This window comes from Colossoma macropomum, unplaced genomic scaffold, assembly GCF_904425465.1.
Source record: "Colossoma macropomum unplaced genomic scaffold, Colossoma_macropomum, whole genome shotgun sequence".
NCBI lineage: Eukaryota > Metazoa > Chordata > Actinopteri > Characiformes > Serrasalmidae > Colossoma > Colossoma macropomum.
Window position 1 is genome coordinate 22,629,614 of NW_023494787.1, and position 25,575 is coordinate 22,655,188.

The 25,575-nt window shown below is 39.3% G+C and overlaps 1 protein-coding gene across 1 annotated transcript; it reads left to right on the top strand.

Annotated features, from left to right (window-relative positions):
• The first annotated feature begins 6,144 nt into the window (after positions 1-6,144).
• On the top strand, positions 6,145-25,368 carry si:ch211-57n23.4 (immunoglobulin superfamily DCC subclass member 3). Its single transcript, XM_036565505.1, has 14 exons — positions 6,145-6,178; positions 7,852-8,163; positions 9,710-9,854; positions 9,976-10,106; positions 10,391-10,528; positions 10,653-10,811; positions 18,003-18,168; positions 18,595-18,845; positions 19,706-19,870; positions 21,203-21,391; positions 23,057-23,173; positions 23,311-23,434; positions 23,890-24,025; positions 25,279-25,368. The coding sequence occupies exons 1-14, from the start codon at positions 6,145-6,147 to the stop codon at positions 25,366-25,368; spliced, it is 2,157 nt and encodes a 718-aa protein (XP_036421398.1).
• The last annotated feature ends 207 nt before the right edge of the window (positions 25,369-25,575 follow it).

Consider the following 25,575-nt stretch of genomic DNA (forward strand, 5'->3'; position numbering starts at 1 on the left):
GGTGGTGCGTATTCTCCTCCCAGAACCATAAATAAACAGAGTGCTGAGCTGGTTGAACAGAAGGAGGTGGAGAGTCCCAGGGAGGAGGAGGGAGACCCTGATCTTATGGAGAAGGGGCTGTGATGACCTTGGGTAGCATTAACCTTTGGGGTCCCCCCGCCTGGTCAGCGCAGCAGACCAAGGAAAGGGTACAAAAAGGGAAAAAAAGAGGCCATAGAGACAATGGTGGCCAGTTCTCCCCACCCCCTTTGACCTGACCCTCACACCCTCATCTCCATAACACTGGCCGGGCCTTCTGGGGAGACGGGCTGGGGCTGAAACCTTATTAAAGCAGTGTGTGTGCACATGCGTGTGTGTGTGTTAGGATAACCCCCCGCAGCTGCCAGTGACTGTGTCCACACTCCCCCCACTCCTGCTGGCTCTCCCTCGATCTTCCAGCAGGCCTACTGGATCCCTCTAAATAAGACAAGACACCCCTCCAGCTAATCCACATGGCCACAATAGGAGTGAATCAGGCCATTGCACTCTGCAGCAGAGCTGGGCGGGCGATGTCTCTATCTCTGCTCTGGCTTAAGGTAATCCTCCAGGGCTCTCCCCTGCCGAAGGTACAATTATGAGCCTGAGGTGTTGGGCATATCACAGCATGGATCTGTGCAGCTAATCCCTTCCCAAAGCCTTTTCCTGTAGGGAGACGTATGGGAAGTATAACCCACAGGCCTACTGCTAGAACTTTTTAACAGCACTGTATTTTTTTTTGTAGTTTGGAGCAGTTGACACTAATTGAGGTCACTTCACAGTCCTGAGTGTGACTGGGCATTGAGATGAACTTGGACTTTAGCATGGAGGTCTTTAACCCCCAAAATCCGCAATAGTTTACTGTTTACTCCACAGTGCTAATGGTTATTCAATGAAGATTCACAGCATTCACTGTAAGCAAAACAGGCTATGTTTCTTCATTTAGGGCATCAGTACACATTAATCACTGTGTGGTTAGGAAATTACACTTTCAGTTTCTCATTCATTAGGTCCTTTGTGTTAAGACTTGATGGATGTATTAAGAGATTGCTTATCTCCAACATTCATCAGCAGTAAACAAGTAGAGAAAGAGCAGAAAAAGATGAGAGCTCTCCTGATAAAAATACATTCTTAAAATCACTGGCGAACTGTGATAAAGCTAGACCTTGAGTTAATACTCAGTCAAAATGAGAAACACCTCTAATTTATTGCTAATTTCTGCTAGAGCCCCTATAAGATTCTAGTAGTATGTTAGCACCCAGCTTATTTAGCCCTTCTAGTTTAACCACAGACAGTTGATACTTGTATTAAACATTCCATGTTTTAATTGAAGCTGTAACAGACATTTTAACATACATTTTACCCTCTAACAATTTTCCATTGACTCTTACAGTAAAGAAAATTGACATAGAGCTGCAGCTGCTGTTTTCCATTTCTAACAGCTGACTGCAAAGCATTAGTCAGGTTACCATTAGTCTTTGCAGTCAGTGAAGTATCTAGCACTTCCAGAGGGCCTAAAGTTATGTTTTTTGTTCACAAAATTGGTCCCACCATTTGGAAGTCAAAACTTGTTTGGTTAATTTACATCTCACTTCCTGATTATGTTAATTGTTATTCTGACATATTAAGCCTTTAGTCCAGCTCCTGAAGGTCTAAACAATAGGAGAGCTAGGTTGTTTACAACCAAAAGTTTACAATGAAATTAAAGTACTACCACAATTCTGGCAGAGGTTAAATACAAAAGCATGATGATTATTTTAAAATAAAAATGACCTAAGAATTACAGACTTGTATTTTTATTTCACAAAAATCATTAATCATTCTCTAAAGGCCTACATGGTCCAGAGATTTCCCAAAATTCTAAACATTACCTAAACTCATAGAGTAGGATTTTAGTCTCAACTGTCCTATGTAAATGTACTTTAGTTGTATCTTAAAGACCTCACAGTAGTGGACCCTAGTGATGAGCTGCAGCTTGCATTGGTCAAGCCCCTCTGTATGAACCCATTTCCAATAGGTGTTTATCGATATACCACTACAGAGGTTGTGAGTGATCAGGTTTACTTAATGCTGTCTCATTAAACCATTCTCTGTGTCCTTATTGGCATTTGTGTATTTGTTGTTTTCATTAAACAATTTCTCCCTACTGATGAAGACACTACATAACTATTTGATTTGGTAATAAAGACTTCTTGATGTTTGTATAGTGCAGTTAGGACTCCCTTGGCAGTGTATGATCATTCTGACACTATCCATACAGTGGTAATTCACAAAAATATGCTATTCCAGAAGCGCAGACTCCATAGATATCTAGATGTTAGATACAGAGGTCTACCAAAAGGACTAAGTCCTACTGAAAGGACATTATTCCTCCTTACTTTTCTTTAGCTAATAAGAGGTGGAATTGAGGTTTGAAGCTAAAACACAGTTTGTTGTTATGAAGGAACACTGGTCTCAATTTAATGGGGCTGAGGCTTAATGGAAATCCAGATCCCCTTTGTTGGCCCCCACCTTAGTAACTAAAGACTAGAGGCCAAAGCCATGTGGTGTCCTCCCATTCCAATTGGAGAATATTGCTTATTGATCCTAGCTAAAGGCTCATGGTTTGACAAGCCTTTGACAAAGAGTGTGTTGACCATCTAATACAATCCAATCAACAAATGCATTTTACCATTACACGACTGGGCACTAATTAGTTGCCATAGCCTATAAAAAATGAGAGAAAAAAAATATTTTATGATTAATGTATTTGTTTTGGACCTAATTGAAAGAACTACATATTTTAATTAAGTAGGCACACTTATATTGTTCTGAAACAATAGTCATCAACAATTGGGCCCCATCAAGAAGGAGGGGTGAACAAGATGCACTTTTGTTTCCTAGTTCAACTGGAAATGGTGGGGTGTTTATATGACTTTGAACTTGGCATATGCCAGCTAATGACAATCAGTTTTTAAACAAAAGATGTGTGGCCTCCCTAATAGCAACACAAAGGAGTGTTTGTGCTGCATGCTGATAAAGAGCTTGCGGTGGTCATAGCCAGGGATAGTTTAACTCCCATTATAGAGACAAAAGAAGGAGTCCCAGGCTGCTCCGTTTCATGGAGCCCCGCTAGCCCCCTTTTCCTCCCAGCTCCTTTACAATTCCTCCCCCGAGTTTCTTATTCAGCCATTGTTTGCGTTGCAGCTCCTGCCACAGTTGTCAACATAATGGACGAAAAGGGGAGGGAAAGGAATTTGTGAATGTGCATATGCATTTGGAATTCGGTTCAAAGGCTCGTAACACGTTTTGTAAGCAGGGGCCAAGTTTGAATGACTCTCAAGCCTTTTCTTGTTTTGTGGGATAGGGGAGGCCCATGAAGAAATTATAATGAGCTTAAAATCAGAATATATGCTCTACATATCTTAGCACTGAAGTCGCAACACAAAAGTTTTCTATGTTCCATGATTAGCCCATAATCCAGTGTTACTTAGAGTTATGTAAAGTTTGATTGAAATTTTAAAATGGAGACGTGCAATCATACGCAAATTGAAATTACACACTACGTGTTTTATTAATTTTGATGACCGAAGTTAGGATTACATACAGCAAGGGTGTCAAACTCAACCACTAAAGGGGCCGTATTGAAAAATCATGACAAATCCATTGGAAAATGGAAGTTGTGCTATAATCCAAACTGGCCATTGTTTATTCAAAATATGCAAAAACTTCAGCAGTAAAATATAGGCACTTGTAGTAGACCTTGAAATATTACATGAATACTTGCAATATTCAAAATATTTTAAACCTACCTATTTGCTTGAACCAGACAACTGGCATCCTTTCTTTCCTGCAAGTTTATTAATACTTGGACTCTGTTTCTGAGCTGCTGAGCTGACATTAGGTGTTTATATTGGTTGAACTGCAGCTAAAATGCAACTTGTGGTGACATGACTGTGTGGAATTTTGTAGAACTGAGGTGTAACCGCTGTCCTGTAGACTGTTGTTGGGGTAGGAGAGTCAGAGCACACATTATTTTGCAGTGCATGTTGGGTACTGTAGTGTAGCGCATTGTGAAACGGGCTAAAATTAAAAGAAAATTAAAATACTTCTGCAGGCCAGATAGGATTGTGTCCCCTGCAGGTCTTGTGTTTGACACATGGGCTTTATAGGGAACAAACTTAAATGTGGCATTTTCTGCACATTTTTGGGCACTGTTTATATTTGTTTGCTATCTTTAAAAAGATAAAGCATAAATATAAAATGTGTGCTGAGGTGTGTTCTCTGTAGAGGATTTGTACTTATTTTCGCTTAGAAAATCTTCAAAGTGTAATTTAAACAGGGGTGCCCAAACTTTTGCATAGGCCTGTATTCTAGTTCTCACCTCCTCTTAATGATCTAAAATGTGGATTTGTGAAACAGCATGTGATTTGATTTGATGCATGTACACTCAGACATAGAGACCACTTTACCTTGACATAGAGATAACTTAATTAAAAAGCAAGAACAGTGCTGTCACAAACTTACCAAGCTCAGTATTTTTAGGAACTAATGAGAGTAGATCATTAGATAACACTGGCAAGGCCTCTATCATTCCTTTAGCATTCTTACTTCTCATGAGCTCGCTTTTACTTGAACGCCTCTCAAAAACACAGACAGAGAAAGAGAGGTTTGCAATCATTGAGGGGATTTGCTTATGTTTGCCTTATCATGGGTGTCCAGACCCTTTCAAAGTCTTTGCCTGGGGGCTGGGGAAGCTTAGTGCAAGGTCTGGCCACCACAATAGCTGTGAAGTTCAGGGCCAACTCCAACTGGAGACAATGGAGTGAAGGGGAGAGGGGGATGGAGATGGCCGTGGTGACCGGACACAGGCAGTCCGTCACAAATCTGCATCCCACTGATCCAGCCGTCACCAACTCTCTCATGACCCTTTAAGGGATGGGGTCAGAACCAAAGGGGCAGGGATGGATGGAGCACTCCTTCTGCTCTGGAGACCCCAACCTCAACAATCACAATGCAATTGAACTAATACTCAGATACATAAGCTATTAGCATAGGCTAATAAAAGACCCTGTCTGTGAAAGATAGGGAAAGGGAACCTTAATCCGAAATGAAGATGATCTTTTTGCAGTTAAGGATAACTTTGCAAAAACTCAAGAAAGGTGGTAAAAATGGACACCTGGACACATAGGCCAGATACCAGAATATCAAGGTGAAAACTAGATGGGTAGCAAACCTATGTACAGAATGTACAGCAACGTCAAAGGCCTTATAATCTAGAACCCCTTAGCCTTATCACTTTCACACATGGCCAAATGATTCCATCTGTCTTTGAGGATATCCCATTTTCCTTGGAATATTCAGGCAATTATTACAATATTATTAATCAAGATGAGTGAAAAAGATGTATGAAACATGTGACCTCCTTCAAACCCTAATTCTAAGGTCCTTAGAGTTAGCATCATAGTTCTCACAGTACAATGTGGTATGTTTATGAGGACTAACTTATTCCTGACATAACCTCCCTTCCCCTCCATGGTCTCCTGAATTATATGGTCAGCACTGGGGGGCTGGGCAAGGCTGGGCTGAGTAAGGGTCAGGAGACAGCAAACCCTCGTAAACACTGCACAGCTGAGCCGGTTTCTCCCTTCTACATCTGCTGAGTGAGACACCTCATCACAATAGGAGCGAAGGGACAATTCCCTGATGTCCCCTCAGAACTGATGTCCCTTCAAAGCCGGTGTTTAGTCAGAAACTGTTTTCTGGCTGAGTGCTGCCCAAACTGTCCATAAAAAGACCTAAATCTAGATTCTGCACTCTTAATAGTAAAGGTGCCAAGAAGAAAGCATTACCACAGAAGAACCACTTCTTTAAAGAACCTGTTTTTGCAAATTTCAAGAACTTCCATATAATGTAAACGTTCTATACCCATTATCCTGTTAAATTGCCCAACTTCCATTCCTCACTCCTATAACCTAAGAATAACTCAGCCAGTTTGCATTGTTTTCCATTACCAAATAATAAGCCTGAGAATTTTTTTCCTAGAACTGTGCTTCCACACCAAAAACAATTTAGTAACCTTTATTTTTAATCATATGCAAGGTGTTATCATTCTGTAAATCTGGCTAAATGTTGGTGAAGTGGAGTATAATGCATGGTATGGTAGAGCAGCTTAATGAGCTCGGTGAGTAGATCACTTTCAGAGACATGGAATACTTAAAATGTGTTTAAAGAGACTAAAGTGCTGCTGACAAATGCTGTGTACTTGACTCAGCATCAGAATATAGGCTGGTGGTTAAGAGCAGGAATTACAGCAGGTGCAAGCTTAAGGGTCTCAGTCATTAGAGCCATGATGTGAGTGAAGTGCATATTGGTTTGGGGGTTACTTGTGTCCACATAACAGATGCGGCAGATTGCTAATTCATCTAGTGCAAGTTCAAGAGCAGACTTATTCTTGAACGTTGTCCCCCAACAACAGCTGGGAAGGAGGCAGTGGCTATCTCCCAGGGTCATTTTAGGGCATTAGGGTTGACGTGAGTCTGGGGACGTTCCTCTGAAAAGGAAAAAGAATAGGGGAAACAGCCGTGGTGTAAGAGTTGACACTGAGAGAGGACCAGGGTGAGCCAGTGGCATGGGAAAGTCACCTCCGAGTCAGAGTGAATGGAAAGTGGGGTCTGGGTGGGGGGTGTGGAAGGGTGGGGGTTTGCATAAGTAGGGGGCAGATGGCCCAATCTGAGAGAGGAGCTGATGGTTCCTAGTGGTTGATTGCATTTTTTTCCGAGAGTTGGGAAAGGGAGTCGTCACAGTGCTTTTGTCATCAGGGTGGGCTTACTCAAAAGTGGCTCCCCTAACTTGACCTCATAACCTCATAACCTTCACTAGTCTTTGGGCCCACATCTGCCTTTGTGACAGACCTTTTTGGCTCAGTGGCTACAAAGCATTTGGCCTTATTGCTATGGCTTGGTTTGGTTTAGTGAAACAAAGTTGAAGGGGATACTGAGTCCAGTTTGGAATCTGAAAGGTCTACTCTTAGGACCTTAGGGCTCTTATACACATTCCTTTCTTTGTAACAGGAAAAAAATGGAAGAAAAAAGAAGTTAATTGCATAAAACTTTGCAATGATCCATTTTATGTACTTTACTCCAGTTTTTCCACAGCAGTTAAGCAATACTTAGTAGTTAACAAAATTAACAAGGATAAAAAAGAAAATTAAAATCTGGCCTCATTTTGTGATTATTGCTAGTTTATGTGCATCTCATGAGAGTAGAACCTCAGATAACATTAGCAAGACCTCACCCATTTTACCAATGAGAGTAGAACCTCAGATAAATGATTAAGACCACACCCATTCTACCAATCAGAGTAGAACCTCAAATAACATTAGCAAGACCTCACCTATTCTATCAGTAAGAGCAGAACCTCAGATAACATTAGCAAGACCACACCCATTCTACCAGTGAGAGTAGAACCTCAGATAACATTAAAAAGACCACATCCATTCTACCAATGAAAGCAGAACCTCAGATAACATTGCAAGACCTCACCCATTCTACCAATCAGAGTAGAACCTTAGATAAGATTAGCAATATCTCACCCATTCTACCAATCAGAGTAGAACCTTAGATAAGATTAGCAATATCTCACCCATTCTACCAATGAGAGCAGAACCTCAGATAAAATTGGCAAGACCACACTCATTCTACCAATGAGAGTAGAACCTCAGATTTCATTAGCAGTACTTCACCTATTCTACCGATGAGAGGAGAACCTCAGATGACATTAACCAGACCTCACCCATTCTAGCAATGAGAGTCTGTCTGTCTCAGCTCTGACCAGTGCTCCCTCTCTCATGTTCAGGTGTAAGTAATGGCTCGGAGCTGGCCTTTCTGCTGGAGCCCAATGATGTTATCGCGGTGCGGGAGAGACCCCTCATGCTGGACTGCAAGGTGGAGGGCGAGGGTCCCATCACTGTATCGTGGCTTAAGAATGGGGAACCAGTGCCCACAGGACCTGGTACACGGGCCAAAATTATGTCCAACGGCACCCTGTTGATCCGCAGCTTCCAGAAAAGACGAGACGGAGATGCCACTGACGCTGGGGAATACCACTGTGCTGCCCAGAATCGCTTCGGCATGCTGGTCAGCCGCAAGGCTCGCGTCCAGCTTGCATGTAAGTGCAGTGGAACAGGATCACCCACAGAGGGATGATACAATACAGAACAAACTCATATTTGTCCTTATACTTTAGAAAGCATTATAATACATTTGTCATTATACTTAGTATAAGTGTATATTTTTGACTTATAAAAGATATCATAGGACATTTAACCCCTCATGGTAAAAAACTAATATACTTACTTTAAAAAGTAAGTAGGTTGGCTACTTTAAAAATGTAACGTTATTGTATTTTAAATAAGTTAACAATGTAACACATATGATAACATAGTGTTAACTTAATATGTGATGTTCACTGAACTTAAAGGTTAAAATATTTATTGTAGGGCTGATAGGGCAAAAACATTTTTAATGCAAGTTAGTGGAAAGAGATTTTATTCCAAGTAATTTTGTAACAATTTCATGAAAAAAATGGAGATACACATTATTTATTTATTTATTTATTAATTTAGGACAATGACAATATGCTTAAAAACAAGTAAGAGTATTTACATAATTCTTGCAAAAATAAAGGTATCTCCATTTTTCAGTTTATTTTTCTACATCATTTAAACACAGCAGCTTCCCTTTACATTTTGTGAAAATGTCATGATGAACAGACCAACACAAATGCTCCAAAATGGCTTGTAATTAAATCTGTTTATCTACATTAAAGTTTTTGTCTTCTGCTGTAAAGTTGCCATTTTGGAGATGCTTGTTTTGTTTAGCAGTGACATTCACTGTAAGCATCTTTGCATGCTGTTATATGTAAAGGATTAAATAAAATTCATAGATTATAGTAACTTAATAGTAATAGATATAACAAAACTTACTTTATGCATATGGATCATATCCTCTTGTTGCTCATTTACCTTTAACTCTCCCTTTGGCCCAATAAACCAGATTGATCCTATATGTAATTGTCCCTGTCCTGAAGTTTCCATGGCAATGCTCTCCCATTTGGAGGCACTCCTGACACCCATTTATTGATTATGCAAATGAGCAGATTATTTGGAGTACCCTCTGTACTCTAAGCACCTCATCCTGTTCCTAGATGATCTACATTCAAACAACCAGTGCTTTACCATGTATGTGAAGAATGATCAAGCATGAAGCAACAAAGAACATTATAGCTTTTAAAAATAAAAACCGTCACAAAGCTTGGTGTAACTTTCTGCAGGCATGTGTAACTGTTCACAACATGTCAGTCCACTCCAGGTTGCATCTTGTTGTCAGAATAATCACTGTTAAAGAGCATCTGAGAACAAAAGCAGCATTATGCTTTATTTACAATGTGATAAAAAACACAGTAGTACACAGAAAGCTCCAATTCCAAATGCTGATGCATTTTACTGTGGCTGACATAAACATGCACATGACTCTTGAGGCAGGTTTTATTAAGGTGTCTCTGAATGTGTTGCCAATGACGCATTAAATAAGATAGCAGTAATGATGCTTTAAGCTTCTGTATCTTCATTTCTATTAAAAGTACAAAATATCATAGTATTACTTTTGTCACCCCTTCCATTGGCACTCACCTGCTGTCTGTCTGTCCCACACAGCCCTTCCTAAGTTTCACACTCACCCAGAGTCTATGACAGTGGAGGAAGGAGGAGTGGCGCGTTTCCAGTGCCAGGTGAACAGCATTCCAGAGGCTAATATCACCTGGGAGAAAGACCGCATGGCCATAAGCACATCAGATAACAGGTAATATGGAGACTCATATCAGTTATTTTTCTATGTTTGTATATTCTCCCCATCGATCCCCTATTATGCCATTTCTTAACTTTACTCACATCACTTATTCAACCCCTCCTTCCCCTTTCAGGTTCACTCTTCTCCCCATGGGCATCCTGCAGATCACAGGAACAAAGCGGTCAGATGCTGGAGTGTACCGCTGTGTAGCCATCAACATTGCTAACACTCGCTACAGCCATGAAGCCCAGCTCAACGTCACTGGTCAGTGACTACTACTTTAAGAGACATCATGTTTGGGATAAAACAAGTAGCTTATGACTTCTTGTTGTTTCTGCTATACCTGTGGTTTGCTGCATGTATACTTCATAGAACAGTAATCATACAACCTTTATATGACATAAAATTGATATGACATGTTTGTTATTTTATGAAGGCTGCTTATTATTTGAAATGCCATGATGTCAAATGTCATGCTAGTTTCAGTTTCAGCAGATTGCTTTGAGTCCCGGACTCATCATCTCTTTTATTTTTACATTTTCTGTTAGGTGGAGCTCCACGCATTTATAAGGAACCAGTCATTCTATCTGGCCCTCAGAACCTCACCATCACTGTCCATCAGACTGCCATTTTGGAGTGCATTGCCACTGGAAATCCCAGGCCCATTGTGTCTTGGAGCAGACTGGGTTAGTATCCTCACAGTTTCAGTCAAACTGATCAAGGATGCTTTAGATGGATGCATCAGGTTTATTTGTTTACTGTTTATAACAGCTCAAAATCTGACTGTGTTTTTGTGTATGTTTTTTTCAGATGGGAGATCCATAGGTGTAGAAGGTATTCAGGTTCTGGGCACAGGGAACCTGATGATCTCCGACGTGTCTCTGCAGCACTCCGGAGTGTATGTTTGTGCTGCCAATCGACCCGGAACCAGGATGAGGCGTACGGCTCTGGGCAGACTGGTAGTGCAAGGTAAGCCCCCTCAATACATCCTCTCAAATTAAATCATATTATGCTTCACTCTGGTTTGTAGTTGCTCCTCTTGTCTCTAAGTGGGAATTCCACCATTTTTTCCAAATATCTGCAAGATTCAGTAGTTGAGATGTAAACAAACTCAATCAGAGTGGTCGGATGTGAAATTGAAAAGATACCAACTCTGTAGTGCAAATATAGCCATTTTATTTAATATCCAAAATGAACAGTAGACCTATACGTGTTGTATGTATATAAGTTTTGTATGTAAATGTTGACAATGGCAAGATAGTAAATCAGAAAACTTTTCTTTGGGTGATGTTTTGCCTTTTTTTACCTCATTATTTAGTCAATTCTGACTCAGTTTCTCTACAATGGAACATCTGCACTCTGAATGACTTTGTTCAAATCTTAATGATATAATTACTTTTATATTCTATTATATTATAATTCTTTTTTAAAAAGGGGGATTCCCTTTAACTAACATTCTACATATCTGTTCGATTCAACTGAACTTTAACTTTAATCCTAACCCTAACATTAACAGTGTTAAGTTTCACCAGATAGTTTGTTAATAATTTTAGCATCTGTTGATAATCTGTGGGGAACTATCAAAAACAACTGTCCATAGTCCTTAGTTTCTGCACGATTTGAACATGATATCTGCCCTTTATACTGTGTGAACTAATGGAATAATAGAAATGATCCAAAATGATTAGAATGAAATCTAAATACATAAATTGTATTAGAGTTAAGAACTTTTTTGGCTTCCTCTATAAATTTGCCATCTGAGATGTGAGGTTTTGCTGTGAGTTATGACAATATACTGATGTGATACATCATTTCATAGGTGAATGTATCACCCTTAGCATGATACACTCTTAAGTATTTAAGTGTAGCAGAACTGGTTCTTTAGAGCGTTGGCACTGATGAACCACTTAAGAACCTTTTGATTGAAGTTTCTTTAAAGAACCGTTATTTGTAAATGAGATTTGTGAGTGTGACGAACCTTTTTAATGTTTAAAGAACCTCTATGTTAAACCTCTAAGCCATTCTTTCTACAGTTAACAACAAGAGACAGAGTCGTATTTGCCGCTATTTATTTTCTGATGGATGAAAAGGCAATAACGTGTTCCTTTTAGAAGATCTAATTTCAAAATCTCCACTAGAAAAGGTGACAAAATGCAAGTATTGTAATGAACGCTATTCTTCTTGTAAAATGGTAACTTTACAGTAGAAGAAAAACACGTTCTTAACGTTTAGTGGAAAATAATTAGTAATTAGTTGGAAGATTCTATTCCAACTGATTTAGACTAATTGCTATATATGAAATACAATGCAAAAGGCGTCTATCATGTTGAAATGATGTAAAGTGGTTTTGACATGACAACAATGATATCACGTAAAGGTTATATACCTATAAGGTTTTCATAAAACCGTACAAGCATACATCCAAGCCAAAAATCATCAGTAACATTTATTTTTAAGAGTCCATGTGGAGAAGCTGAGTAATGTAATGTGTTTAAAAAGTATTGTTTGTGTACATATCAACACTCCATCTTGACCTGAAGCTGAAGTCACTCTCTGAATCTCCAACACAGCCTGAGTGCTGTTTCCTGAGAACTTACTGACAGTGCAGTGAAGCATGACACAGACAGATGCACATGGCAATGAGAAGAGTGTGTTTGTGTGTGTAAGGCTAATGAGGGTAGGACCACTTTGGGTGCAGTGATGGCCAGACATCAACCTGAATTGGATTTGGACGTGACTGCTGGAAGCTGATTGGTCAGGAGCATGTGAGAAGTCAATATTCAGGCTCTCTCTCTCTCTCACCTTTGCCCCTTGCCACAAGGGGAGGGGGTCTTCCTTCCTCCTCCTTTACACCAATGGTGTGAGACCCTTGACTAGCATTTTTGGTAATTAAGCGCTGATGGTACTGTCCAGCTGGACTTGAGGGTGGAGGGGTGCAGCGTGGGTAATGGAGTCTGCCATTAGGAGCCTCCCCCCTCCTTGCCTCTTGGTGACATAGCTCATCCATCACTTTGCTCCTGTCTATATGCTTAGCCTGCTCGTATTTCTCTATGGCATTACCTCCTCTAATTGGATATCTTCAGGGCAGCCTGACAATGTGTCAGTAAGTACCACAACATGGCCATTAATGGTCATAGAACATGGACTGTTATGTGTTATTTTGTTAGTGAGAAGTAGTTATAAACTACTATATTTCGTACCCGAAAAGAAGACACATATTGCTTCAAATTAAGGTACAATTCTATAATTTGTTAACAGTGAGATTCAGATTCAGAGCTGCAGTTTTGGAAAGAAAATAAGCCTCCTTAAAATTCACAAACAGCACATAGACTGCAATAGCCAGTACCACAGTGACAAAAACTCAAGCATTGCAATAGAATCCATTCTTTTGACAGTTTATAACAAGAGACAGAGCCGTATTTGACTCTAATTATTGTCTGGTGGGGTCTCACAACACTTAAAGCAGGACTAAAATTATCCTCATGCTTCTTTCTATCCGTTAAAACCTTCACCCAGCTGTATTTTCTCCCATCTATATCCCAAGTGTCCATTGTTGACCTGATCAATCAATACTTCCCCCTATCAGTCTTTTCCAAGAGCTTTGGCAATGCAGTCATTGGGGAGTAATCTTTAATATATTCATTAATTTATTGATTCACTTCTGGGGTAACAGAAGAACAAAGAGCTTATGAGTTTCCGCCAAAATTGGAAACATCCAATCCTAAGCCATTCCTAAAGCCTCAGATACTGTGTTAAATCCAGCCATCTGGAAGAAAACAGAAAGTCCAGTGCAGCACAGGAGAATATTCACAAGATTCAGCATCCAAAGATATTGCATTTCAGTATTTCTATGATGACCTGAACTTGGCTTTGCACAGGACATACTTAGGAGTAATTCTGTTATTATCATTTGTTTAGTAACTTGTAAACACACTTTTAAGCCCACTTACTGTAGATATTTCAAATGAGTCTATAAAAAAACAAGCCCCTCGAGGCTGTGCATTACAGTAGATTTTAGCTTTTATTAAAAAGCAACAAAATACAATGTTTAACATACAACAGTATTTGATAAATAATTAAATATTAAGTGTTTTTAAAATATAAATGAAATATTATTGATAATAAGAGTTGAAACTAACTTAAAAAGTTTGTTTTTTACAACCAAAAAAGCATGAAATTGATCTTTACTTTAAAATATGTGATGCAAATTAACTTATTGAAAACTTTTTCGCTTCTAATCAGTGTTGACTAATAATCTACATTAGAATACGAAACACATCTTGAAATATTAATGACTTATCGAACTCATATTAGCTCTACTGTAATGAACTCTAGAAGCAACATTACTTTGAACCTATGAGAATAAAATGTTCCCAATTATACACAATAATATGTCGGTTTAGATGATTAGTTTGTACTCAGTAACTGGCAAGTGTTTATTTTGCATTATTACAACTAATAATATTGTAATTAGAGCTTTCCACAGAACATACCTCCAATTACATGCTAGTACAGGTCATTATGAATTAAGCTTAATGCGTAGTACACAGAGCCTAATTTTGGCCTTATTGAACGATGAAAAAGACCTTAATAATCCTCAATACATGTTCCTTAAAATAGTGTTACTGTTATCTTATACTGTAATAGACCCAGTCAAGTTTAAACCTCACGCTGTAGTTAATGTGTAGCGTGATTTTCAGTATGTGTATGTGTGTGTGTGTGTGTGTGTGTGTGTGTGTGTGTGTGTGTGTGTGTGTGTGTGAGGGTCAGAGAGAGCTGCTTTTTCACACAGACTTTGCTCTAACACTCCTCTCTGTACTTGACCCAGTCAGGAGTTTTGATCCAAACAGAAGCTGAAGGAAGGGAAGAGATGTAGACAGTCAGAACAGAAACGTGTTTTTGTGTTTTTAGTGCAACAAACAACTACCTCTGGCCTCTGACCTGTCATTTCTCACCTTTGACATTGTCCCAGCGGCTGCTGAGGAGAGCAGTCGAAGCGAGGCAGGGGAGGGCGGAGTCTGGCCTGACAGACAGCAGATGAAGGGCGGAGTCAGGCAGAATTTATGACTCCCAAATGAGAAAGGGTGACAGTCCAGTCCATGCACCCCCAACCCTTCACACCCCTGCCCCCACATTTTACACCACAGTGGAGGGGTCAGTTGTTCTCGTCACAGCTGGTGGTCAGGCATAGGGAGACGAAGTTCAAGGCGGGGAGCATGTGGCTTTGTGTTCATTCACTCCTTTATCTCTGCTTATTTGGGGTGTAAATTCTCATATGAAAAATGATAGAGGAATCATTGAAGGGCTTTAAAATGCAGATCCAACAGCTGCCATATCACCAGTGGGGTTTTCCCATAGTCAGGGGGAAAATTTCTCTGACCAATATTGTCATTTATAGCATTATGTCTTGAGTGTCAGTACCTGACACAAAAACTTAAATATGACATACAAGTGTCCAGTGCAATAGAGTTCTCTAGCCATAACTTCAAATATTTACTCCAGTCTTATGCAGTTCTGTTTTTCATGCATTTGTTCAATGTGAAGCAGTTATACAGTTGTCACTGTAAAAAACTCATAACTTAGTTTCATTTTTGTAATTTATTATGTGATGTTTTTCTTCATTTGAAAATACCAACAACTCTTTACATTTTGTGAACACTTCTTGGCCAATACAACTTTGAAAAGCGTTAACTATGTTTTTTCCTTCAAAACATACAGTCACTTTCTTACAATGAACCTATATAACCTATCACATTACATTCAATTTTGGCATAAAACAAACACTAAAAATTTAATTTGACATGTTTTGTAATATTCTGTAGCACAGTATTGCATCACTCATTTTCAGTTTACAATTTTCTGTTGCTTTTTGAATTTTTGTTTACTAGCATTCTCTCACTACAATACTCAGCATGCATTGTGCCAATCCATCATTTAACTATAAACAAATCCTGACTGCTAGCATTGCCACTTATGTAGAGGCTAAAAAATACAGACATGATGTTGAACTTTGAAGCGGTAACCTTAGCTATCTGGCTTTCCTCTGAATTAGCATGTTAGTGGGAGAAAAATCAAACAAGCAAAGCCCTTCTAGTTTTTCAAAATTATCTTCTACCGTCAAGATACATCATCACAACAGGGTTTTCCAAGCCTTAAAACTGGGGAATTTCACAACAGAGACCACTGCAGCACCACTATAGAATGTGAGCAAGCATATGTACATCAGATGTAGCCATTTGGCCGGAGTGCTTCTTTAACATATGTTTTATTAAGAAGACTTTTCTTGTAAAATGTCAGAGAAATTTTTCTTATGACAAGACTTATGTTTAGACAGCTAATGATGCTCATTAATGCCATAAGACTAAAAAACAAAACATAGAAATGCATGAAGAATGACCTCTTGCTCATGCTCAAGGTCAGCTCTATGATCGTGCTCACAGGTTAACTGATCAATACTGCGCTATGGATTGGTTGATGTGAGTGTGTGGAGCTGTCAGTTAGGGCTCAGCTGTAAAGAGACAGCTGATCAGCCATAAAAGTGGACAACAATCCCCCAAAGACCCCTTTAACAGCTCTCTCCTCATTTTACACTTTTACACTGATTTTACACTAAAACAGGTTTTTCTTAATGACAGGAAGGAAACAGTAATGAACAAATGAACTTTGCATTTGGTGAACATCAAGGCTCTGTTGTATTGTGTTTAGTATTTCTGTTTAGAAATGGTAAAATAACACCCAAAAATGAAAATATAAAAATCTGACAGCTGTGGACCTCTTAGAGACCAGCATCAATTCACACCCTCTCAGAGATCTTTCTGTGTTTCTAATTTTCACTGAAGAAAGAGTGTGAAGCATTCTTCTAGGATATGGAGGAAAGTGTGATTTGGTGGATTAACAGCACCCTCTTCTAACTCACAGGGTTTTGTCTGGAGTAACCTATTCTATTCTGACCCACAATAGTCTCATCATACATACCCCACTGCCCACCCCTCACAATATCACCCAAAGCCTCTACTCCAAATAGCTTAAAATATGGTTGGCTATCTATCTATATGTCTGTCTATCTATCTATATATATATATGTTCAGATATCAAATACTACAAATTTCTGAATTTGAAAAATTTCTGAATATGCTTATAATATAATTAACTATGACAAATGTTGCATTAAATTAGAAAAGAATACAACATAGAAGCATTTTCACTAGTGGTCTCAGATTTTGCACCCCACTGTCTGATAAATGAGTTTCTTTTTATTAGATCTGGCAGCCCACCCTACTTTCTCATTAAAATCTTGATTTTTAGATGAGTGTGTTTTACCATATTAAATTTTCTAAAATCCTTTTTCTTCAGAGTATTTGTAAGATTAGAAGAGTATTTAGGGTCCATTCTGATCTATATTTGTTATCACAAACTGGGGCCCCATGGTGAAGAAATCTATGCTGGCCTAAGGATCTGTGCCCACATTGATGAATGGTTCTCTATAGAAATAGGCTTCCCTTTGACCCCTGACCTTTCACACCTCCCTGGATCCCCTCCAGACCCTCTTCTCAGGCGTGTAGAGGTTCTTCTCTGGGGGGTTTGGGGGGGTCTGGTGGGGGGTTAGTTATAGCTGGTGTCAATAGATCAATGAGATGCATGGTGCAGGGGTCTGGAGAGCTCTACATATATGCACGGCCATTGTGAGGCCGTTGAAGAGGTGTCATGTGGAACGACAAACCCGCATCTGTCCTACTGTGCAGTGGAAGGGTCCATAGGGGTCACTCAGTGAGAGAGATCAAGTTTAGATAATATGAGTTTAAGGTCAAGATCAAGACAGAGTAGCTAAGTTCAAGATAAAATGCTCTTTGAGCTTCTCTGGTTTTCTCTGGCATGTTTATTGGCTTTGAAATCTGTTGAAATCTTAAATATAACACCATCATTCTCTGTGCTTTCAGTGTTGAATCCTCTCTCAAAGCTGGTGTAGATAAGCAGATAAGGGTGATTTAGATCCGTATCTTCTCTCTATGCAGAATCTCCCTCTTCAGTCTACTGAATTTATGTTCTAATCAGTGCTCTTCTTCTTTTTATGTTTCTCCTTAATGTTTCCTTGCATTTAAATCTACAACATTTTCTTGTTTCACCTCATTCACACTTCCTGCCACCTGCTTCTCTGCACAGCTCCTCCAGAGTTCCTCCAGTGGCCGCAGTCTGTGTCTAAACCTGCAGGGGGCAGTGCTGTGTTCACCTGTGTAGCTCAAGGAGTTCCTGAACCTCACCTCATCTGGCTGAGGAACGGCAAGGTCCTCACACCTGGAGATAACGTTAAACTCACCAACAACAACAGGTGCGCACAGGCTCATTCTTAGTGCCCAACGACATGCACATAGAAATGGTTTTAAGTTCTGACATCTATTTTTGTCAGGGGATAAATTACATAAAGTTTAGTTAATGATGTAAGAATTATATGGTGGTTGGTTGTCTATTTAATTGCATAACAGCCAATAGCAGTAATTTTCCCCATGACTGCATTGCAATTCCCAAGTTTTACCACAAGATGGCACTCTCCACTTGCTTTATGTATTTGACCCTAGCGTGTGAGTAACTGAGTGAAAAATGTCTTGTTGAAGTTTATATTAAAGTTATCCATTATCCATATGATATGTTTGTCAGTGATTTTATAATAATTTATTTTTAAGATTACAACATTTTACACTGAATTATCCTTTTTTGTACTATCTATGCTATAATTATTTTTCATTCTCATTTTCAGTACCCTAGCAGTTACTCGCATCACGCCTGAAGATGAGGCCATCTATCAGTGCATAGCTGAGAACAGTGCAGGAACCAACCAGGCAAGTGCTCGTCTGGCTGTATCTCTGGCCAAGGAGCTGCCCGACTCTCCTCAGGGCCTGAAGGCCACAGCTCTGTCCAAAACTACCCTGCAGCTCTCCTGGGTCCAGCCTCCGACAGAGGTCACTGACAGCATCATTGGATACGTGCTGCATATTCGCAAAATTGGGGGTGAGTAACTTTATTTCTGTCTACTGTCCAATTTCTAATGTTTAAAACATCATGTAATATCTTACACATTGCCAACTGTTGTTTGATACCACTACTTCCATCAAAAGTTTGTACAACAGTGGTAGGAACCAGATGTTGCAATGTCTACTATTCAAAAGGACCTGTAAACCTACATGTGCCTTCTGAGTTTTATAATGCTGATAATGGTAAAATAGTGTGAAATCCTTGCTGAAAAAAACAGCAAAGATCAGCAAGTATTTCATGCTGGTCTAAGCTGGTCTATGCTGGTTTATGCTGGTCTGGTTCTGGTTTAGCTGGTCACCCCAGCATGGTCATGCTGGTTGATCAGCATACCAGCATCAAAACACAACATATGTTGGTTTATGTAGTGATCAGCTCTTCAACTTCCATTTCTGCTGACCAGCATACCAGTATCCAAAACACAACATATGCTGATTTTGGTGGTGATGAGTCATGCTGGTCTAAGCTGGTTTTTCTAGCAGGGATCTGAAAAAAGGTTTTCTTTGGGGACTTTTTTGCCTTACCACGTCCTGCATGTACCACTCCACCATAAATACATTTAAAAATATATTTTAGCCAAAAATCACTTTGTTAAACTAGCGGTACACAATGTCTCAGGCATCAGGCAGAGTATTTGTAGTCATTTCATACAATAACTTTCTGTGAGGAATTAAATACTTTTGAGATCTGGTTCTTAGACTCTAGAAGTTTCTCTAGAATGGAACATTTCACATCAAACCACTCGGTGTAACTTTGTTTACATCTTACGTTTTTAAGAAATGTGAAAGTAAGTAGTGGAATTCCCTTTTAATATGTATTTGACTGAACATTGATTACAGAGCCAGACAGCAAAGAGCTACAAGAAGCTGTCAGCAAGACCACCTATCAGCATGACCTTACCAACCTCGAGCCTGCCACCACCTACTCCATCTACCTGAAGGCCTACTCACCGCTGGGGGCTAGTCAGGAGTCCAGCACTGTCGTTGCTACAACACAAGGGGGCGGTATGTGTCTGTGTAGTGGCTGAATGATGGTACTGCTTTTGCTGAGATTGTTTATTGCTTGTTATTAGGCCACTGTCTTGCCCCAGTTATTCTCTCAGCATGCTCAGTCCATACACAGTTTGCATACACTACCATTCAAAGGTCTGTAATTGCTTGTTATAGTAACAAGACGTTTATACATTGTATATTTAATTATTATAAACTAGACAGCAAAACAGATTTTTACACATTTCATTTGATCATTAAATGACAAAATAGATACTGTAATTACCTAATAACAGTACATTTTCTATATGCCTCCAGTTCAATCACCACTTTTGAAATATAAAACAATCTTCATATTCATTTTATTTTGTTAATGTTATTTATTTAATTCTTGAGGCTATATAGTTCTCTTAATCACTTTAGAATCTTTCTTTCTTTCATTCTTTCTTTCTTTCTTTGTGTCTATGTACACTATGTGGCCAAAAGTATGTGGACACCTATATGTCGCACCTATATGAGCTTGTTGGACAGCCCAAAACCATGGGAATTAATATGGAGTTGACCACCCCTGTTGAGGGTATAACAGCCTCTACTCTTCCGGGAAGGCTTTCTGCAATGTTTTAGAGTGTGTCTGAGGGAATTTTACCTATTCAGTCAAAAGAGCACAACTGCTGGAACAGGAAAGGGCCTTCTCTAAATTGTTGCCACAAAGTTGGAAGCATATAGTTGTCTAAAATGTCTTTGTATGTTATAACATTAACAACTTAAGCTAAGGGTCTGAGCCCTGAAAAACAGCCCCAGACCATTTTTCTTCCACCACCAAACTTTATTATTGACACTATGCATTCCTGCACGTAGTGTTCTCCTGGCATCTGCCAAATTTAGATCCGTCCATTAGACTGTTAGATAGTAAAGCATGATTCATCTCTCCATAGAACATTTCCAATGTGTGTCTTTTGCGATTGCAAGGCTATGTGCTTAATTTTTTCCACCTGTTAGCAATGGGTGTGGTTGAAACACCTGAATTCAATAAATAGGAGGGGTGTCCACATACTTTTTGCTATAGGTCAAATAGTCACTCATCCAGAAGTGTAGATATAATGTACAGTATACTTTCCTCTCTCCTCTCTCTGTCCTTCAGTCTTGCTAAGTTCTGTTCCTGACTCTAATATGATCTTCTGCCCTTCCAGATGTTTGAACATCTGTCTCATGCTAGCCTCTGCACTGTCCACCCACCTTTATGCTCTCCTCAGCCAGCATGACCTTGGGCAAAGCCCTGTATCTCTGCTGTATAATAATAATGGAAATATTAATAATAATATTAATCTCTCGGTTTGCCCACCCTAGTTCCCACACCACCTGCGTTTTTCACTAAAGTGGTGAATGTTACATCAGTACAAGTCCTGTGGGAGCTGCCCAACAAGCCGGGCAAAGTCGAGGGCTTCAGGCTGTCATACCGCAGGGTCCCCCATGGAGAGTTCCAGGGTCCACTTCAGATGTCCTGCCACACTAATGCCCACACGATTGCACATCTTGGTAAGTGTGTGTGTGTGTGTGTGTGTGTGTGTGTGTGTGTGCATTCACCTTAGTGTTTAGTGGAGTGAGTGCACATGTATGTGTACTTTTCTCTTTAATAGTTTTGGAAATATGTGCAGTATATGAATTATTTCAAACTCTGAGCCAGCACAGCAATAGCAATATGATTGACCTGTTCTTCCACCCTTGAGTTGTATTACTATAATCAGTCATCATTCCAGCATGACACAGTCTTAAATTTGAAATTAGAGATGTGTTCTGTCGTCGCTCTTGAGTAGCAAAAATGAGTGTGTTAACAGTAAATGCATACAATGAGACACCATTTCTTTAAAAACTGAAAAATGTTTGATCTTATTGATTTTATTATATATTATATTATCTCCACATACCCAAGTTGTTTACAGTCTGCTGAAACTGATTAGCAATAGCATTAGGGTTAGGCCTGAGATTATGTTTAGGTTTAGGTATTGGAGTAAACTCAGAAAATGTATGCAACCTCAGAAACACTGCAAAGCCAGTCACAACACAATGGAAGTGAGCCACAACACAGTGGGATTCTGGAAGACTTTTAAAGACTCTCATAGCTGTACTACAGTATTTCTCAGTCATATCTGGCATTGCTATGTGATATGTAACAGTTACGCTCTACAGCTAATTCCCATTACGATACAGTTATATTAGTTATCTGCTCATATAAATGGATGGTGGATGCTTATGCTGCATAGAATTTAAAGGTTTGCAAAGAATCTAATTTGCAGTGTGTTCTATTATTTTGTAGAGCTTTTGTAAAATGCAGCACAATGTTATTTTGTTATTTTGATGAAAGTGTTTTCTGTGTTTACAGCTTGTTTTCACTTTACAGTGCATTAAGTCCTGCCAGCCACCATACTATGTTATACACAAACCTCCTATTTTTATCAATCAAATGTAACTAGAGGATTGAGTGCTTAGTTGCTTCTTGGCTGCAAGAACACAGAAGACCACCATAGTACATGACCAAAGAATGGTTTGAATACTGAAGAACAACTGTTGAACTCACTATCCAAACGTGACAGAACCTTCAGTGTAGTGAAGAATACAACAGCATGACCTCACAGGGTTTAGCACAAGGTACAAACCACTGGTAAGCCTTAAGAACAAAAAGGTTTAGTTTCAGTTTGCTAAAAAGTGCATAAAAAGTCTAAATAGTTCAGGTATGTCCTAAAGACAGACGACATGGAGATTAACCTGTACCAGATGTGTGGAGAAGGACTGAAAGCAAAAAGTCACCAAAACAAGCAGGAGCTGAAAATGGTTATATTACATGTCTGCAAGAGCATCACCAGGGAAGATACTTAGTCGAGCACTGCACTATATTCCTACGAGCTACAGTAATATGCAAAGAATGCTTTCAAGAAAAGCAGTTAAAAAAAGAAAGAGCATTAAATTTTGATCAAAAAAGAAAGTACAGATGTAAAAACATGTACAATGCAAACAGGTCTGTGATATGAAATTAATAGAGGGCTAAGCAGCCAGAGAGCCAAGAGGCGTTCAACCTTGAGCAACGCTCAAGATCTGATCAATAGTCTTCCTGTTAAATAAACATCTATCAGAGAGATCTGGCATGTCTGAGGTGAATGAATGATCATAGAACTTTTGATGAATGTGTTTGTAATGCCATCTTAGATCCTGGTGCTGTGTATGAAGTCAAACTCGTGGCCTACAATGGAAACGGAGAGAGTGACTGCTCCAAGAGACTGGTGTCACTGGCAGAGGATGGAACCACTGCTAAAACCAGAGCAGGTGCAATAACTATTGATTTAGAGGGAACTCAAATGTTTGCTTTGGCTTAAAAATCATAAATGTGATATTTGATTTTTGTATGTCTTGGAAATTGCAGATTGTCTGTGTTGACCCTATGTTGTTCTTTGTCTCTGCAGAGGAGAGCCAGTGTAACTGCAGGGACAGTGAGGGTTCGTTGGGGGGTATAGTGGTCGGAGTCCACATCGGCATGGCCTGCATCATCTTCTGTGTGCTGTTCCTCATGTTTGGATACCGCCGCAGGTGAGCTGATTTCTGAGAAACATAATGCATGATTTTTTAATGTGGGAAATTTGAAGCATATTCATGCTGTTTGAAACAAATTAAATCTTTGAAGTCAAGAGTTATTACTTTTCTTTTGCAGTATGATTCAAATGTAATTCAGTAACTACATAAATAATTACATAGTGAGTTAATAACATCCTATTTACATTCTGTTTACATACAACAATTCATTAAATTCAAATCATAATAAAATATTTCCTCTTCTACTTACAAGCACAAATGTTCTATGAATTGACAGTGTAGAATCCACACTTTCAACAGAATTTCTCAGTGACGTATGAAATAATTCATATTGAATTACACCAGGCTTTTATCACCAGCAATAACTTGACTACTCTTAAAAATGACTTGTAAGGGTAAAAATGTGTTACTGTATTAGATTCTTAATCTGATTATTGGAATGCTGTTTTTAGTTTCCTCTGCAGGAAGGGCACTCAGGACAGCTGGTCTGTACCTAGAGAAGAGGATGGAGGACACCATGCTCAGAGCAATGGCATTCCCAAACATGGAGTGGCGCTCCCAGCCCAAGCCATCGAACTAGTGTCTCAGGTAGGCCTCAGATACAAAGATCGGCCCCAAGATGCTATCGTGTTAGAGGAAAAAAAACATTTTTTTACATTAGGTAAAGGGCCCATATGATTCAAAACCAAACTTTCCTAACTTTTTAAAAATAAATACTTTGATGTGATATTTAAACACTGTTTCAAAACATACTGTCCAGTCTCCAGTCCATACAGCTCATATATGGAAAAAAGCAGCAAAAACACCCTGTTTTTTAGGTTATTGTTTAAGGCTTGACCCATTTTAGAATGAAGCACAATACAGAGCAGCCAATCAGAAAATCAGTAATTTACATATACCAATCTTAAAATGGACTGTTTTATTGTAAGGGATAAATAGAGTTTGGATAATGGCTATGGAAAAATGGAGGACTAATAGAAACGGTGCAATATAGCTTGGAGTCAGTAATTACTTGTATAAAAAGTATGTGAAATTTACATAAACACTTTTTTCCTTCTCCTGTAATCTGACCATTAAAGAGATACGAGATTTGTTACAACAGCAATGTGCTTGTATCTTATTACCTTATGAAAGGGCTCATATCCTACTTTCCATATGTTTTATTTTTTTCCTCTCTTTTCCCTTTACAATTTACCATGCTGTTTTGTTACCGCACCTTTAAGATTGATATATGTAAATGAACTCTGCTCTGATTGGCTGAACTGTATTGTGCTTCATTCAAAAAGCAGTCCAGGCTGAAACACTCCTTATAACTTCAGCGTGAAGCTGAAGTGGTATTGGCTGAATTGGCAGATGTGCATAAATGCTTTGGTTTTTGTGACCAAAAAAATGTATTACGAACAGGCTATTTTATTTGCAGCTTAGTGTGCATACATGGACTGTATGGACTAGGAAGTACATTTCGAACATGTACACACTACATCGTACGCTTTTATTTTAGAATTGCAAGGAAAATTCATCCATAATATGGGTCCTTTAAATCACTTTTTGTATCTATTTCTAGAGCATATGTGGAGGGTTAGCAGAACAAACGTTTTTAATCTTAAGATTCTGACGAGTCATCCTTGCTTGATTCTGTTTCAGAAGGCTCCTATCTACCAGTAATGAGATTTGCACAGGGTTTAGTAAAGTGCTTGCCACGGTGATGGATCACAGCCTGTGAGAATTACACTGAAACAAGGTCACAGGCTGTGAGGGTAAAGGATTGCTGATCAGACAATCAAGTGATTGATTGCTCCAACTGACTCCCACTGATTTTCACCTCTGCTCTCTTTCTACAGGGTCAAAACCAGGCTCACCCTGCGCAGTGCCAGGTCCTCATAGAGCAGCACTCAGCCAGCCTGCCTGGCACAGGTGCGGGCACTGGCTAGCACTGACTCAAAGCTCATTACACCAACTCTCCACCTCCTTGTGGTTTCTCTACTTGGCCTGCCCACCAAAGCCCCCTTCAAACCCTTCCCTTTGATGTCTAGTTTATCTAAAAACTACAACATAAATCTGCTGCTATTGATGAGTAAGGGCTTCCCTGGCCTTTCCATGGGCCTCAAAGCATTCACTAACAGTAGTGGTAGATGATT

Bases quoted from the DNA above. Each gene is read 5' to 3' on its own strand.
- si:ch211-57n23.4 (XM_036565505.1), top strand. From the start codon at position 6,145: ATGCATGGTATGGTAGAGCAGCTTAATGAGCTCG. The intron at 18,169-18,594 runs GTGCGCACAGGC...TCTCATTTTCAG, and splicing joins AAACTCACCAACAACAACAG to TACCCTAGCAGTTACTCGCA. The intron at 23,174-23,310 runs GTGCAATAACTA...TTGTCTCTGCAG, and splicing joins CACTGCTAAAACCAGAGCAG to AGGAGAGCCAGTGTAACTGC.